Source organism: Mustela putorius, unplaced genomic scaffold (assembly GCF_011764305.1).
Source record: "Mustela putorius furo isolate JIRA1106 unplaced genomic scaffold, ASM1176430v1.1 tig00003913_pilon_pilon_pilon, whole genome shotgun sequence".
In the NCBI taxonomy this organism is placed as follows: domain Eukaryota; kingdom Metazoa; phylum Chordata; class Mammalia; order Carnivora; family Mustelidae; genus Mustela; species Mustela putorius.
Genome location: NW_025422060.1, coordinates 12,120,587 through 12,136,406, shown reverse-complemented (window position 1 = coordinate 12,136,406; position 15,820 = coordinate 12,120,587). Strand labels below are relative to the sequence as shown.

The 15,820-nt window shown below is 40.3% G+C and overlaps 1 protein-coding gene across 1 annotated transcript in view; it reads left to right on the top strand.

Annotated features, from left to right (window-relative positions):
* The window catches only part of CUBN (cubilin), a 261,490-nt gene that overhangs the window by 75,732 nt on the left and 169,938 nt on the right, over positions 1 to 15,820 (top strand). Inside the window, exons 25-27 of the mRNA XM_004757571.3 lie at positions 321 to 502; positions 1,236 to 1,392; positions 5,021 to 5,208. Of these exons, the coding sequence (XP_004757628.1) occupies positions 321 to 502; positions 1,236 to 1,392; positions 5,021 to 5,208 (527 nt within the window). The remainder of the gene's footprint in view (positions 1 to 320; positions 503 to 1,235; positions 1,393 to 5,020; positions 5,209 to 15,820) is intronic.

The window sequence follows — 15,820 nt, the reverse complement described above, 5'->3', positions numbered from 1 at the left end:
TTTTTCAGCTGTATTTTGTCATTACTGTCTTGTACTAAACTTCAACATTACAAATATTTCTGAATTAACAGCCGCTGCTTTAGTTTTGTTTTCGAGGATGGAACAAGTGGAAATATCCTGGTTCCACGATATCTTTCCTTAAGCTGGTCATCATGATTAGGAGAAGGAAAGGATGTTGACATAGGCTAGCTACTCTTTGGAGACGCAGTTGTGTTCTGCCACAAAAGAGAGTAGCAGTAACCCCAGTTTGATATAGGTAGGAGAATTCCATTTTACCAAGAAGAAAAACATTTGGGTCATCTCATTTCTTTCTCCTGTAGGATGTGGGGGCAATCTCACGACTCCCACTGGCGTGTTCACTTCTCCCAACTACCCGATGCCCTACTACCACAGCTCTGAATGCTATTGGAGGTTGAAATCCAGCCATGGCAGCCCATTCGAACTGGAATTTGAAGACTTCCACTTGGAGCATCACCCAAACTGCACGTCGGATTATCTGGCGGTACGTATGGGGTTCATTGGTTTACTTCACTGCTCCCATTTTTTCCCTCTTTGAAATTCGGGAAAGAGGAATACTTAAAATATCCACATAAAAAGCTCAAACCAAAGAAAAGAGAAAAAAGAAAATGTGATGAAAATGACAGCCTTCTAAGTTGGCAGGTATTATTGAAAGGATTGGTATACTAAGTATTTAAAATATATTGAATATGGGCTGTTAAGATATGATTAAAATCTCCCAAAAGGAGTCATTTCTACATATTCTTTAAAAAAAATAACAATGTAGAGGACTATATTGGTGAATTAGAGAAGATAATTGAAGTCATCAGGTAGGACTTCATAAGTACAGCAATCCATCCTTGACCATGAAATAAAAAACCAAATAAAAAATGTATTACAATGTTGTAAATTATAAACTGTGAAATCAAAAACAAGGAGAACTGCTGAAAATAGCTATGGTCTCAAAAATACATATTAGTCTTTCATTTTTAACCCTCAGATTTCAGCCTGGGTTTACCCCCTTATCATTATACACAGCCATGGCTAAATGGCCCAACTTCACTACCTACGTTTATAGACATTTAAATATAATTTTAAATATTTTGATATTTTGGTTCAGGGCTCTTCTTTTGTTATGTCGTGCATTTCATGTATTTTCCCACTTGTTAAGAATTGGGAGTCCTTTTCATAATGTCTATGGCCACAATCCTCTGACATTTTAAAATGTTTCGTTAAAGGTGTATGACGGCCCAAGTACCAGCTCTCATTTGCTAAGTCAGCTTTGTGGGAATGAAAAACCGCCTCTCATCCGTTCTAGTGGAGACAGCATGTTTTTAAAATTCAGGACAGATGAAGGTCAACAAGGAGGTGGCTTCCTAGCCAAATACCAGCAGAGTAAGTATGCATTCTGGCGGCCCCGTGCCTTTGGTGGGTCCTCGATCTCCTGATAGTGAAACAAATGGAAATGAGAATAACCCATTGGTTTGAGCAATTGAAATAAATCTTTGCTCTCTATGAGAAAATTTAATTCTACTTGACAGAAAAGTGCTTAGCATTAAATTTAATGCCATATAGTTAAAGCATGTGGTAAGCTATACAAAATGGAGTATTTAATATGCTGAGAGTGCTGCCATTTGGCTAAAGATCAGCATAGCAGGTTAACAGCAGATGGGTTTTCATTTTATCAAACATTACACTGTTCTAATTAGACATTATTCCATTGCACATAGTATCTCCCACACTGGGTTTTTTTTTGGTCTTGTACTTCAAATGGTACCTTAATTTTTATTTTTTTAAAGATTTATTTATTTGACAGAGAGAGAGAGAGATCACAAGTAGGCAGAGAGACAGGCAGAGAGGAAGCAGGAAGCAGGCTCCCTGCTGAGCAGAGAGCCCGATGTAGGACTCAATCCCAAGACCCTGAGATCATGACCTGAGCCAAAGGCAGAGGCTTAACCCACTGAGCCTCCCAGGAGCGACAAATGGTATCTTAATTTTTATTAAGGGAAACTATATTCTTTTTTTTTTAAGAAGTTATTTACTTATTTGTGAGAGAGACAGTAAGAGAGAGCATGAGTGACGAGAAGGGCAGAGAGAGAAGCAGACTCCCCATGGAGCTGGGATCCTGATGCGGGACTCGATCCCAGGACTCCAGGATCATGACCTGAGCCGAAGGCAGTCGTCCAACCAACTGAGCCACCCAGGTGTCCCAAAGGACACTATATTCTTATAAATCAGATGTAAAGTGCACATTCTTTTTTTTTTTTTAGATTTATTTATTTATTTGAGAGAGAGAGAGAGAGAATGAGCAAGTGGGGGGAGGGGCAGAGGGAGAATAAGAATCTGAAGCAGACTTCCTGCTAAGCACAGAGCCCCATGGAGAGCTGATCCCAGGACCCTGAGATTGTGACCTGAGCTGAAACCAAGAGTGGAGGCTCAACTGACTGAGCCACCCAGGTGCTGCTAGTACAGTCTTTATTGTGGAAAAAGCTGGTCATTGTAGAGATGTCATTTTAAAATCTACTTTCCTATGAGGCCACATGGTAGAATGAAAAGAATATTGTACAAAGGGTCAAGGAGCCCAGAGGTTTTTCCTGGCTCCTAATCTCTGAGAAGATCACTTTTCTTCTCTGAGGTTCCATGATTTCTTAAAAGGAGATTAAACAACGCCATTATGAAAGCGTCCTCAAGGTCTAGAATTAATTTTTTTTTGAGAGTTGAGAGAGTGTGCACGTGTGCACACCCATGTACACAAGCAAGTGGCAGGGGGAAGGGGGAAGGACAGAGGGAGAGAGTCCCAAGCAGTCTCCATGCTCAGCACAGAGCAGAAGCAGGGCTCCATCTCACCACCCTGAGTTCATGGCCTGAGCTGACATCAAGAGTCGGTCGCCCAGTCAATGGAGCCACCCAGGCGCCCCTAGAACTAAATACTTTCTAATGTTAGTTTCAATATGGACATTTAAAGAAAACAAGGCTTCCTTGAATTTATGTTACTTAATAAACACTTGTGGTTTAGAAAATACATTCCTTGTCCACTACACCTAAATTTATCTGTATTTTGACACAGTTACATAAAAATAGAATTGCAAGTCACAAGATCATAAACTGAACACACAAAATCCCCTTGAATTCATTGAAAGCGTATTAATGTTTGATCTTGACTATGTATGAATTTGCAAATATTCACATTCACTTACAGTTGAAGGTTAGGCTGAATTCTAGTTTTGAATACTGAGTTTTAATGATAAAATGCTTTTATTCTTCAGAACTTCAGCATAGTCTATGGAAAGCTCTCCTAAATTCTCTCAGGAATAGATCTTTTTGGTCAAACATGTAATCATGTCTCTAATTTTATTATTGCTGTGGTAATTTTCTTCTTGGTTATAGACTGATTATTTATTAAAGATTCCTCCCTTTTATTCCTGTGATTATTTTATTTTTCTCTTGTAATTTCGGAACACTGAAGGAGTAACAGCGTACATGGGATATAGGTCCTTAAAGGCAAAATCAGAGCTAACCTGTGAGATTTTCTGTAAAATTTGTCATATGAAATTGGAGGTTTGCAAATAGTAGAATTTCTGAGCACTGAGAGCAGCTCATATGGTTTCATGGAATATATTTTCCTCTGCCCAGACTTGTAGGCATCGTGGCACACACTGCCTCTCTGCCTGATTGCTGTAACTTCTCACAGGGATTTAAGACCATGACATTGTCCTTTAGAATTCCTTTGTGGACAAAAAGAGAAATGAGAATAGAGAATAGAGAAATGAGAATAGAGAAATTTCTCTAATGAGAAATAGTTTGAGTATTCCCCTGCTCTAGCAAGAAAGATTCTGAAGAGCTACAAAGGTATACTTTTCCATACCAAAGATTTTATATATATATATATATATATATATATATATATATATATATATATATAAAATGTTCTAGTTTATTTAGATTATATGTATAATGTTCTAGTCATCTGTCAGTCATCACTATAGTAGTAGAAATGCATATATGAACCACATTTTTCAGAGGCTATTTTTTTAATATAATGTTTATTTTTCTCATTCTCTTTTATCACACATTATACAGACAATGTGGACAAGGTTTGAGAAAAGGGATGTATATGCCCTGTTCAAGCCCTTAGTTTGGGTTGTGTTTGGCACTGACTCCCGGGACTAGCCACACCTTGAGGTACCTGGCATAGTGTTGTTGCAAACTCAGCTGAGGAAAATGCCACCCGTAGATGGAAGACTTTTTTCAGAATTTAAGATTTTCGTTTCTTCTTCATATCCTTTGCATTCCCTCCATTCATTTGGTCCTTCCCGATGACTAACTAGAGCAATAATGGAGCCTTTCTTGTGAATTTCATGCTGACTTTTGAATGTTCAACAAAGCCATGCTGTTACTCATTTTTAGCATTCACATAGAACTTCGTGTTTTTAAGCTGTTGAATTTAAAGGTCAGGATTTCTGTTCCTTCCAAACACTGAAGTTAGAAAAACAGAAGCATAGAATATTTAATGTACTTTTGTAAATAAACAAATCAGACTGCTTTCTGAGTAGTGCTGAGTTAGTCTGCTGTCCACCAGTTCACGGGAATTTGATGCCTAATAGGCAATTTTCATGGCACTTTAAAATTTATGAGTTCACTGAAGTATTATTTTATGTTTGTACTAAGTGGAGACCCTTTCACTATAAAAATGTTGTACTATATACATATATACACACACATAAACATATATACTATATATATACATAATATATACAAATACATAATATATAAACTATGTATATACTTTAATCTAGTTTTCTTTTTTATTAATTATTTTTATTAATGTATGTATAGGCCTGTGAATCGTCAGGCTTACACATTTCACAGCACTCACTATATCACATACCCTCCCCCGAGTCCATAACCCAACTGCCCTCTCCGAAACCCCCTAGTTGTTTTCTTAAAGGAAAATCTCACCCATCTGGGAGCAACAATGAAATACATGATGGTGGTTCTCAATAATCCTGGTTCCTTTTTTCAGCATGTAGGAACGTGACGATTGTGAACCGAACCTACGGCCTCTTAGAGAGTATACATTACCCAGGTCCCTATTCGGACAATCAGCGTTGCAATTGGACCATCCAGGCAACTACTGGCAACACGGTGAATTACACATTTTTAGCATTTGAATTGGAAAATCACGTAAACTGCTTGACAGACTATTTAGAGGTATGTATTCTGAAGCTAAATAAACCACTGCATTTTCAGATCAAGTTAGGCAAGCCAAACTAGAAATCCTCGTGCTCTGTAGAACTGAATCTGTGTGGCTCTATGCATCCGCACTCCTCCAGCTACCTATGGTATTTCAACAGGTATATCTCGTGTCTCTTTCACTGCCTCATGTTACTATTAAGGATATCTAATTTACTAAATTATATACACAGAGAATTGTCTATGTTTTTTGGTTTCAATATGATTTCTGGGCTGACTGACCTCCTATTATTTCAATAATCCAGGAGTAAAGGAATAACTTCTAATTTGTGTTAATTTTGTGTTAACTTGTTTTTATGTTTATTGTCTATAAACAGGATATCCGAAAATGTTTGGGTACCTGGATTTATCTAATACCTAATTTGCCTGATACTAGAAATCATGATTTTGAACCTTGTTTTTATTTTTAAATTTAAGTGCATTTCAGTTAATTTTTCTTTCAGTAAAATGGAAATTTCTATTTGTTCTGATAATGACCACCTGTAGCATTTATTTGACTCTTTGTATACGATGCTATTCAATGAAAACTGCTTGAGAACTAGATATCCGATAATCTCTTATTTTAACAAAAAGATACTTTATTCCTAAAAGCTTTTTTGCTAACTTTCATGTGTGACTTTTTAGGGCTATAGCTTGAAAAATTAGGCACCTACTTATTTTGCTTAATTTGTGAGTATAATTATGCTTTCATATATAAAATTATATAAGTGATTATATTAGTTTAGAAATTATGGCTTCCACTTCCACACTCTGCAAGATAATTTTACTGAAACCACTAACAGTATTTTGACATCAAATTCTCATCATTAATAAAATCACTTTTTAAGTTCACTTAACACACCATTTTCGTATTGTTCTATGTTGTTCATATATAATACTTTTGAATCTACATATGATGTTTTCACTACAAGTCTTTTCTAAAGTGACAAGTACCCACTCTGATAGCATTAGGACATCTCCCCCAACCCATGCTACCTATCTACAACACAGTGACTTAGTGGGTTTCTTCTTAGGGTGATCAGTGATTTTTCGAAGTCTTGCTTACAAAGACTTCAAACATCCAGCCCTTGTAACTTTAAAGACCAATTTTTCAGAAAAAAAAAAATCCTTTATCTTTGCAAAATTTTCTTACTTTTTTTTTAACCAATTCTTTAGGAAACTGAGTGTTGATTGAGACTGTTTGAAGTTAACTTATCTTTTCCAAAGAACCCATTTGTTTTTCAAAACAAAGAAAAAGAAAAACAAGGGGAAACAAAGAGAAAGCTGCCTGTTCTTCGAGAGACTTGGGAGTTCTAAATATAGGGAGTCTCTTAGTTCTGAGAGATAGTTTTTTTGGGTGAAATCTTGCTTTGTATTTAGAAGAGTTCAATATTATAGAATTGTAGCCATAGAGTTTCCCCACTAGAAAGTGATGTTTACTAGTATTCAAAGAAAATATGACAAGCATGAACTTGACAATGGTTTGAAAGCCCATTTTTCTTGATCTAGTGTTCAGACGGTCTTTACAAGCTTCATGGCACCCTTGTCCCATTGCATTTACCTGGAGTAGATACCCTTTTCTTTTCTTCACATGATATGATCTTGCTCATTCTTTAGAGGAAATGGAAGAGTTGCTTTCAAAGCCCCTTGTTCCTACTACAAACAGAGCCACTTATCTTACTGCATTTTTGCCAACTGTGATTGCGCCCACATGCCGTTTGGAAGGTGTGAGCTGTCTCCTGCTGAGGTGTGAGGTCAGTTGGGATCTTAATAGGAAGTCATTAAGTTCAGGATGAATTAACTCTCGCAGCTATATTTTAGCATCAACCTAATGAGAGATGTTAATTGGTGAGAAAGAACTGAACTCCAGATGGACCGTTTTGTATCATTCCTATGCATTCACTGCAGTTCTACCCCTCTGAGCACAAACCAAAAGAGAACTCATGGCCTTGTGTGTGTGGTGATACGCCAGGCACCCTGAGAGCGATCTGATGAGAGGACAACAGCCGAAGCTGCAGGGGGAGGAAACTTTGACCTGGACTTTCAAGAGGCTTTGGAAGAAAGAGTGGGGGAGGAAATGAGATGGAACTTTTCCAGGGACTGGTTTCCACCTCTTTGGACTTACTTGAGGAAGGAAGGGTAGCAAAAAGGCCCATCAGATAATTTTTTGGAGGTGTCCAAAAACTGTCAAATGAAGATACTTATTCCAGCAACCGCAGAGCAGCTCAGTGGAGCCCCTTCATAGATGACGTTAGAGGCATGCCATGTATCTTGTGCAACACTGATGGTGAAAGCAGCAAAAACAGAGAATGAGAACCAAAAGTTCAGCAAAGCCTTCCAAAGAATGACACTGTTGCCAGAGGGAGGAGATTTTTTCCATTTCTGTAAGCCAAGGGGCAGGACCAGAGCAGTTCCTACAATGGCTGGTCTATGATGGAAATTTTAAAAGCACAAATAACTACTTAAGAAGAGAAAAGCCATAAACACAAAATCTAGTTTCCGTTATTTTAATAACTTCTAGTTGAAGGGTTTTTCAAGTAACTGAGCCAGATCCCAGTTGAATGACTGTTATGGCAGCCAGAATTGAGTTATTTTGAATTAATAAAGCCAAAATTACGAAAGAACTTGATTAGGTGTTGGTCAGACATTATGGCCAACCTTGCTGAGGGGTGTGGGTTGGTAGAGATCCCACTGGGAAGCAAATCCTTTATTGTTTGTCTTCTGGGCAAAACAAAATGATTCAGATTTGGAAATCAAATTCAATGAGAGAAAGGGTCACTTGCCTGAAGGAATAAGATGATATTGCCCATACAATTATGGGAAGTCAACCTTAAGGATTCTTTGTGTATCCTACAACTGCATTTCAATTTTTTAATTTTTATTTTGAGTCTGGATCTCTGCATAGAAGGGACTTCTAATAAGTGTTTGAATATACACATGAAAGTGGTGGATTTGGGAGAAATCAGCACAGAGATGTGCAGGGAAGCCCGGGCATATGTGAGGTCAGCCTGGAGCATGAGTGTGGGGGAAGAGGAAGGAGGAAAACCCTGAGGTCGTTGTGTCATGGATGCTGAGGGCAGAGAGCATTGCAGAAGGTGACTGTGATGGGCAAGGTGAGAGGCTCTCAGGGGATCAAGAGGGATCTCGGCGTGATCAATGTGACTCTGGGCAGACCAGTATTTGAAGGGTAGTAGGTGCAGGAGCGAGAGGCCACAGTGTCAAGAAGCACAGTGAGTGTAGATGGGAGTTTAAGCCCATAGATTTGCCAAGTTTTCCCGAGGGAATAGCATGAAGTCAGAGCTTCTTTTCTCCAGTCCTTGTCCTGCATTTCCCTCGCTGGTCCTCATGAGGCAAGCTCTCAGGGGACACCCTCTCTGCATATTCTCTTGTATGTCAGCATCTCTCTCTCTTTTTAAAAGATTTTATTTATTTATTTGACAGAGATCACAGGCAGGCAAAGAGACAGGGAAGCAGGCTCCCCACTGAGCAGAGAGCCTGATATGGGGCTCGATCTCAGGACCCTGAGATCATGACTGAGCCGAAGGCAGAGGCTTTAACCCACTGAGCCACCCAGGCACCCCTGTCAGTGTCTCTTAAAATGTGGCTCAGGTTTGGATTCGACACTCCAATGAAGCTGACTAGGACCAGGCATGCTGGAACTCTATCATCTGGCTCAGATACTCTGGTTTCATAGGCTGAGGTTATATGGGCTTATTGTTCATCAAGTTATAATATAATACTTGTATTCTCCAGGTCACATTTACAGGAACTATAATAGCTTCATATAGCCATACATGGGAGATTATTCCTAGGAAGTTATATTTGACTGTTTTGCCTGAGAATACAAACACATCATAAGCCTTCTAAGCCCCGATTCTTTGGTCTGTAGAACATTATTCATTTGCATATAGACTTATTGACATTGGCCTCCTACTTCTTCAAAAATAATTGATAAAAATGTCAGATGGTACCTGTTTCAAATACTCCAAAATGGTGTGTTTCTTTGGTTAAAATCGTCCATTTTTTTTAAACATTTACTTATTTATTTTAGAGAGAGTGTGTGTATAAGCAAGGGTAAGGGGCAGAGGGGGAAGGAGAGAGAAAATCCTCAAGCAGATTACATTCTGAGCATGGAGCCTAACACAGGGCTCCATCCCAGGACCCTGAGATCATGACCTGAGCCAAAATCAACAGTCAGACGGCCAACTGACTAAGTCAATCGGACATCCCTAAAATGATCTATTATTAAACACTTTAGGGATAGCACTGTTCAAAAACTTGGCAATAATAATTGATCTTTATTGAACACTTATTATTTGGAGGTAATTATTACAGCAACACTATAATGTAAGAAATATTACCCATTTGGCAGGTGAGACAGTTGAGGCAAATACAGGTTGTCCACAGTCACAAACATTAGAGGTGCCAAAGCCAGGCATTCTACCAGGCCCTATGATGCTGGACCAGTGCTTTTAGCCATGACACCACACATCCTCTATGTATATACTCAAAATTCTCTGTCATCCTCAGAGGTGACATGAGGGAGTGTCCGCGAGCCCTTGGACCTACCATCCTAGTGATACTGTCACAGAGAAAAGTCTGTGTTACTATAGTCTACTTCATAGATAAGTACTGGCCATTTATTACTATAATCACGGTTTTCTTTGCTACATTGTGACAAATTATTATTAGTGTCCAACTTCGAATTTTTCCAAGAATTACTGTCAGTCTTTTTGCCTATGAGATGCCAGAATAAATCTTTCCTAGAGTTTGGAAATTGAAATATCTTCGCTTGAGCTTTCTGACGGTCCTCTTACTTTTTAGTGTTGTGCTTTATACTGTTGGTTGCAGATACACGCTCAAACTAAAGCATTAGCTTTGTGAAAGGGCTCTGGTCTGAGGAAAGTAAGAAGCGTCACGACACACGCAATTAATTAAAAAGCTGGGAAAGGGCAGGAACAAAGGCAGCTTGGTGGCGTCTCCCTGCAGGAGTATACGCCATTCCCATCTCTCTCCTCTGCGTGCCTACAACCTCACCGTTTTAGCTTCCATACGGCCCCACCAACAATGACTCCACATGACCATTTGCCCCAAGCTCTTGCAACAAACGGGCCTCCTTTGGCAAAAAATGCCCAGCACAGGGAGCTCACTTTTGAGCCTGACAGCAAAGGCATGGATCTCGCCCACCTATCGATAGCTACTCCTCTGGGCCGTAGGACGGCTCTGGCCAGGAGCAGTGAAGTCCAGTCCTCTGGCCAGCGTTGCTCATAGATGCTGTGTGGGAGCAGAGGCAGAATCGCTGAGTACGGCTCTGATGACGTGTTAAAACATTTCTTAAACATTCATGAATTCAACAAGATTACACAATTTGTTCTGTAGGGACTGTACCTTTCAGTACTGCAGGAGGTAATTCACTTAAGCCCCAGAAATGCATTTAAAGGAATTGCCTGTCTTAATCTTATAAATTGGATTTCAGTGTCTCTTCTAGTTTCAAAATTCTACTAGGCATGTTTCGGTTTTTCCCTTTATCACATTATGCTCTCTTCTGCAAGTGTCGATCTATCCATATTTTGATCTTTCTTTTGCCCTAATCATAGCTTAAAAAATAGACATTTTTTTTTTCTAAATGTGCTGTTTCCCAGAGTGTAGCTAATTTGTCTGTGGGCTCATAAAACTGTCAAAAAGCTTTTATATAGCCCCATGGTTCCTTCTTACTTGATTTCTTCAGAGGTTTCCTCTTTTATTGCCCCCAAAGTTATTCCTAGCTTTTCTGGACAAAATTTAATTTTATTAGAATTTATCATGTTTCTTGAATTTTCTTTCTTTTCTCTATTGCTTTTCTTTTTTCTTTAATTGCTAATTGTTTTGGTCCATGGGCTCATATCTCCTTTTGAGGTTGAATCCCTAAAACCTCAGGCCCATGACTGGTATGTAAAATATCGTAGGCTCAAGGGACATTGATCGCTGTTTCCTAATGTTTTGTTCTACAATAACAACCACTTCTTTGCTGTCCAGAATAAGTCTAGACTAGTACTTCTTTCCACTATTTTCTTTACTTTTTTTTTTTAAAGGTTTTATTTATTTATTTGACAGACAGAGATCAGAAGTAGGCAGAGAGGCAGGCAGAGAGAGAGGAGTAAGCAGACTCCCTGCTGAGCAGAGAGCCCGATGCGGGACTCGATCCCAGGACCTTGGGATCATGACCTAAGCCAAAGGCAGAGGCTTTAACCCATTGAGCCACCCAGGCGCCCCTATTTTCTTTACTTTTTGAGACAGGAGAGCATTTAAAGAATTTATCAAATGACATTTTTTTTTTCCATTTAAACTTTGGAGAGACATTCAGATGGTTGAAGTTATCTCCCCTTTGCCACCACCATGTGTCTCTTTGTGTTGCACTTGTGTAGTCTCAGCTGAGGAAGAAGCCAGTGGGGGAGGATGAAGCCCTTATAACTGGCTGCATTCCAGAGTCGCCTGGAGATCTTGTTAGAAAAACATGTTTCTAGACATCAGCCCAGACCTACTCAATCAAAGTCTCTGGGAATCTCAGTAGAGAGAGTCCCCCCAAGCCCTCGGGCCACACTTGAGACCACTGTCTGCAGCCCACTTGTACTCCAGCAGCATGTTTTACCCCCTCTTCAAAGCTCTCTCCTGGGAAATCAGAACTATTTTAAGACGTGTCTTCTTAACATGTACCTTTGAGTGCTAGTAAAGATTTCCTTTTGGGTTAAATCTCATTTTTCCGTTGCTGCAGGTGAATCACATCTTTGTCTCACCAAGGCCTGGTGATACGGTCATGCTGTTTGTGTCATTATGTAAAAATATCAGATTTACTTTGCGATTTTCATGTCAGGATTCTCAACTCTCTTGCCCCATCTTTAGCTGGCACCTTAACCGCTACCGTCTTCCAGTCCATTCTCTATACCCTTCCAGGCCTTCCACTTCGCAAGCCTTCCCCTTCATGACGCCAGTGACTTCTGTCAAATGCATTTCCCTCCAGTCTTTGTCAGATGCGTTTTATCTCTTGCCAAATCCTTCTTCTGATGTCATCTTGTGCACCAGATGTTTCTATCATTATTTATTATACTCCCGTGTCCTCTTCCAATGACAAAATCACGCATTTCAAGTGAAAGAATGGACCAAAATGGAGGCTTCCGGTCTTGCACTCTTGTTTTCCAAGTCTGCAGCCTGAGCAACGTTTTCCATCAGGCCCTTGTGATATTGTGATTAGTTAAGGTAACTCGGGCTGTTGTTGTTATGAAGGACTCATAAATTCTCAGATGCTTAACATATTGCAAGTTTCTTTCTCAGTCTTGTTAGAGACCCATGCTGGTGTTCCTTGCCTTCCACATAGTGATTCAGGAACCCAGACAAAGGGGAAGTCGATTTGGGGAAACCACATAACTCTCTCCGCCACAAACATTGATAGATGTTTCACAAATAAAGGGAACTAAATTCTAGTAAGTTTTGAGAAATGTTGAATTAAACACCATTAAACAGAGCTTGGTGTGCTTTTCAGTTTTTGCTGTGGTATTTCCTCAAGCTGTTACTACCCTAAGTAAGTGTTGTTCATTCATGTATCCATTCATTTAGTCATCCAAATACATCTTAACACATAGACTGTGGAAATACAACTGTTTTCGCATCAGTTTTCCTTGTCTTCACTGAGGAGACAGATGGTAATCAATTTAGCACACAATACAAATTTAATTACAAGCTGTGTTAAATGGTATCAGGGAATGTTATCGGGTTCTCCAAAGACTCGAAGAGGGAGGACAGAGCCCATCTGTAGGTCAGAGAAGGCTTCCCCGAGGAAGAGTAACTTAGCAAGTTCAAAGGAAGCAGAAAGTTTCACCAAGGGAAGCTGTGGTCGAGGAACTGTCACAGATAAAGCTGGACACTAGTTAAAGTGGCAGAGATAGATTTTAATCACTAACACGGTCCTGCAGGGGGATCGAGCGGGAACAGCCCTCCATTTCAGTTTGTACAGAGGTGACGGGACACTGTGAAGGGAGAGCGAGGGAGTCAGGAGGGGGCCAGCAGCTGGAGGAGGCAAGGAAGTGAGCAATGGCTAAAGGTTAATCAGGGTCAGTGTGGTGAGGCCAGTTGTGTGTGCCGGCCAGCAGTGACGGAAGCTAAGATTCTGCCCTTCCACAGGGACAGGGAGACCAATGTCCTATCCCTCCTGATGATTCTGTTTCAAAGGTATGCTTCTCAGATCCTTGAGAAAGGCACTCCCCAGCTGAGTTGTAGGAGACACACACACACACACCTCAAAGGGACAGAGGAAGAATTCAGGATTGCAAGCCCTTCTTAGTGCTCTGGGAAAGGGTGGTCAGGGGCTTATCCTCAAGTATTGGCTGGAACAAATCATATATTCTCTTGACAGCGCTGAGCTTTCTCAAGCAGGCCCTTTAACGGGGGTAGGGTCTTCCAAGCAGTGTGACCTTGTTAGAAACTACATTAGTGTTTGTTGAAGTCTTTTAGTTTGGGTAAGTAGGGATGAGAGGGTGAAGTCATGTATGCCAGGAGTCTGTGTTTTTTTATTGGCCAAGGTCAAGATGTAGTCAGGAAAAAGGTTCAGAGGAGCCTGGCTAGAGTCCACTGGAGGAGAAAATCCTTGTCAGAACCGCCCAGTGGGGGGCTTCCAGGCCCTAAGGAGTCTACGAGTCTCGCAGGCACTGGCGCTGTGTGAGGAGTGTCAGGGAGCACCCTTAGTGTCGCAAGAGATCTTCCAGGAGTGGATGGGGGAAATGGCACAATCAGATCGGCACCTTTAAAAACTCTGGCTTCAAGAGAAAATTGAAGGGAGGGGATGTAACGGAGGAGATCCAGCAAGGGGGCTGTTGCGGTCCAGGTGAGAGAGACGCCGGTTCCTCGCACGCTGAGGAGGGAGAATGCAATAGGATTCAAGAGTCCTCAGGAGGTGCGGGCGCCTGGGTAGCTCAGTGCGTTAAAGCCTTTGCCTTCGGCTCGGGTCATGATCTCAGGGTCCTGGGATCGAGCCCCACATCGGGCTCTCTGCTGAGCAGGGAGCCTGCTTCCTCCTCTCTCTCTCTGCCTGCTTCTGCCTCCTTGTGATCTCTGTCTGTCAAATAAATAAATAAAATCTTTAAAAAAATAAAATTAAAAAAAAGAAAAAAAAAAGAGTCCTCAGGAGATAAAGTCAGCAGAAGTGGACTGAGGATTAGATGGGGGTAGAGTGGTCACATGGTGGAGAAGAGGCTGAGATATATTAATGGTTCTTTTTTTCCTTTTTTTGAGAGGGAGTGAGCAGGAGGGGCAAAGGGAAAGGGGGGGAGAGAATCTCAAGCAGGCGCCACTCCCAGAGCTTGACACGGGACTCGATCCCATGACCCTGAGGTCACAAGCTGAGCCAAAACCAAGCGTCGGGACACCCAACCAACTGGACCATCCAGGTGCCCCTAAGGGTTCATTTCTTAAGACACTTAATTTCCCTCTTGCTTTCTCTCCACAGCTGCTTCACTCATGCATTTGACATTTTCACAAAGGATAAGTGATAAAGCTACCATATTAGTCCACTTACTTCACTCGAAGCTCTGTTAAATATAGTGAAGAATATATTGATTTGATTGACAAACAGGAGTTTTGCATATGTTTATTACAATTTAGAAGTTATTTTTTCTCCATTATTACAGAGAATGAAGACTTTATTGTATCCTTGGATTTGACAGTTACTATTTTAAAAATATGATTATCAATGAAGGGAACAATAAATTATTCTTGAGGGGCTTACTTACTGAACTTCTACATTCCTCAGTTTCCAGAACTCTAAAATGGGGATAACAGTGGTACCTGCTATTTGGAGATTCTAGGAATTTTAAATTCGGTCACACAGATGAAAGGCTTAGAGTAATATTCAGCTAATAAATATTATTTATTAAATGATAGTAAACATTATTTATGATTATTTATACATAAACACAATTTGATGGATTAATTTTTGCTTTCAAAAACATTTTGCAGTGAGTGCAGAATTTTAGTTTCCAAAGCAGCCTTTCCAGTTGTGATGAACATAGATTGGCCCCATGTAAGGAGAGCCCGGCTTCTGTCCCTGGCATCTCGGTTTTCTTGCAACAAAAGCTGCAGGGATTCTATATCTGAATCTAAGAGGCATGGTGGTTAAAATCCCATTTGCTGGTTGGAGAAAAGCTGATGAGATTTTATGTCTTAGGAGCAAAGGGTCTGAGCTGACTTTCATCATCATGGCATCTCCTTAAATACTTCCCGGGCAGATGAGTCATGCTTCCTGCGACTGTCTGTCCTAGGAAGTTTGCTTCTAGACTGCTTGGCATTTTGCTTAGAATTCAGAGATAAGCTATTTTAATTCTGAGGACAACTGCTGTCCAAAAACACTCATAAAAAGTGACAACAATACACCAAACAATTCAGTTTATGTCTCTATGCCAGAAATGAGCCTAGCATTGTACTGAATCGTGACCTGGATTCAAAAGTTTAGAATGAAGTGTATCTATTGATCAATTACACTAAATACTTCATATTGGCATTAAAAGTAACAAGAAGCACTTTATAAGAAATTTAATACTGCAGGGTTGCCCAAGTCAAGTGTGGG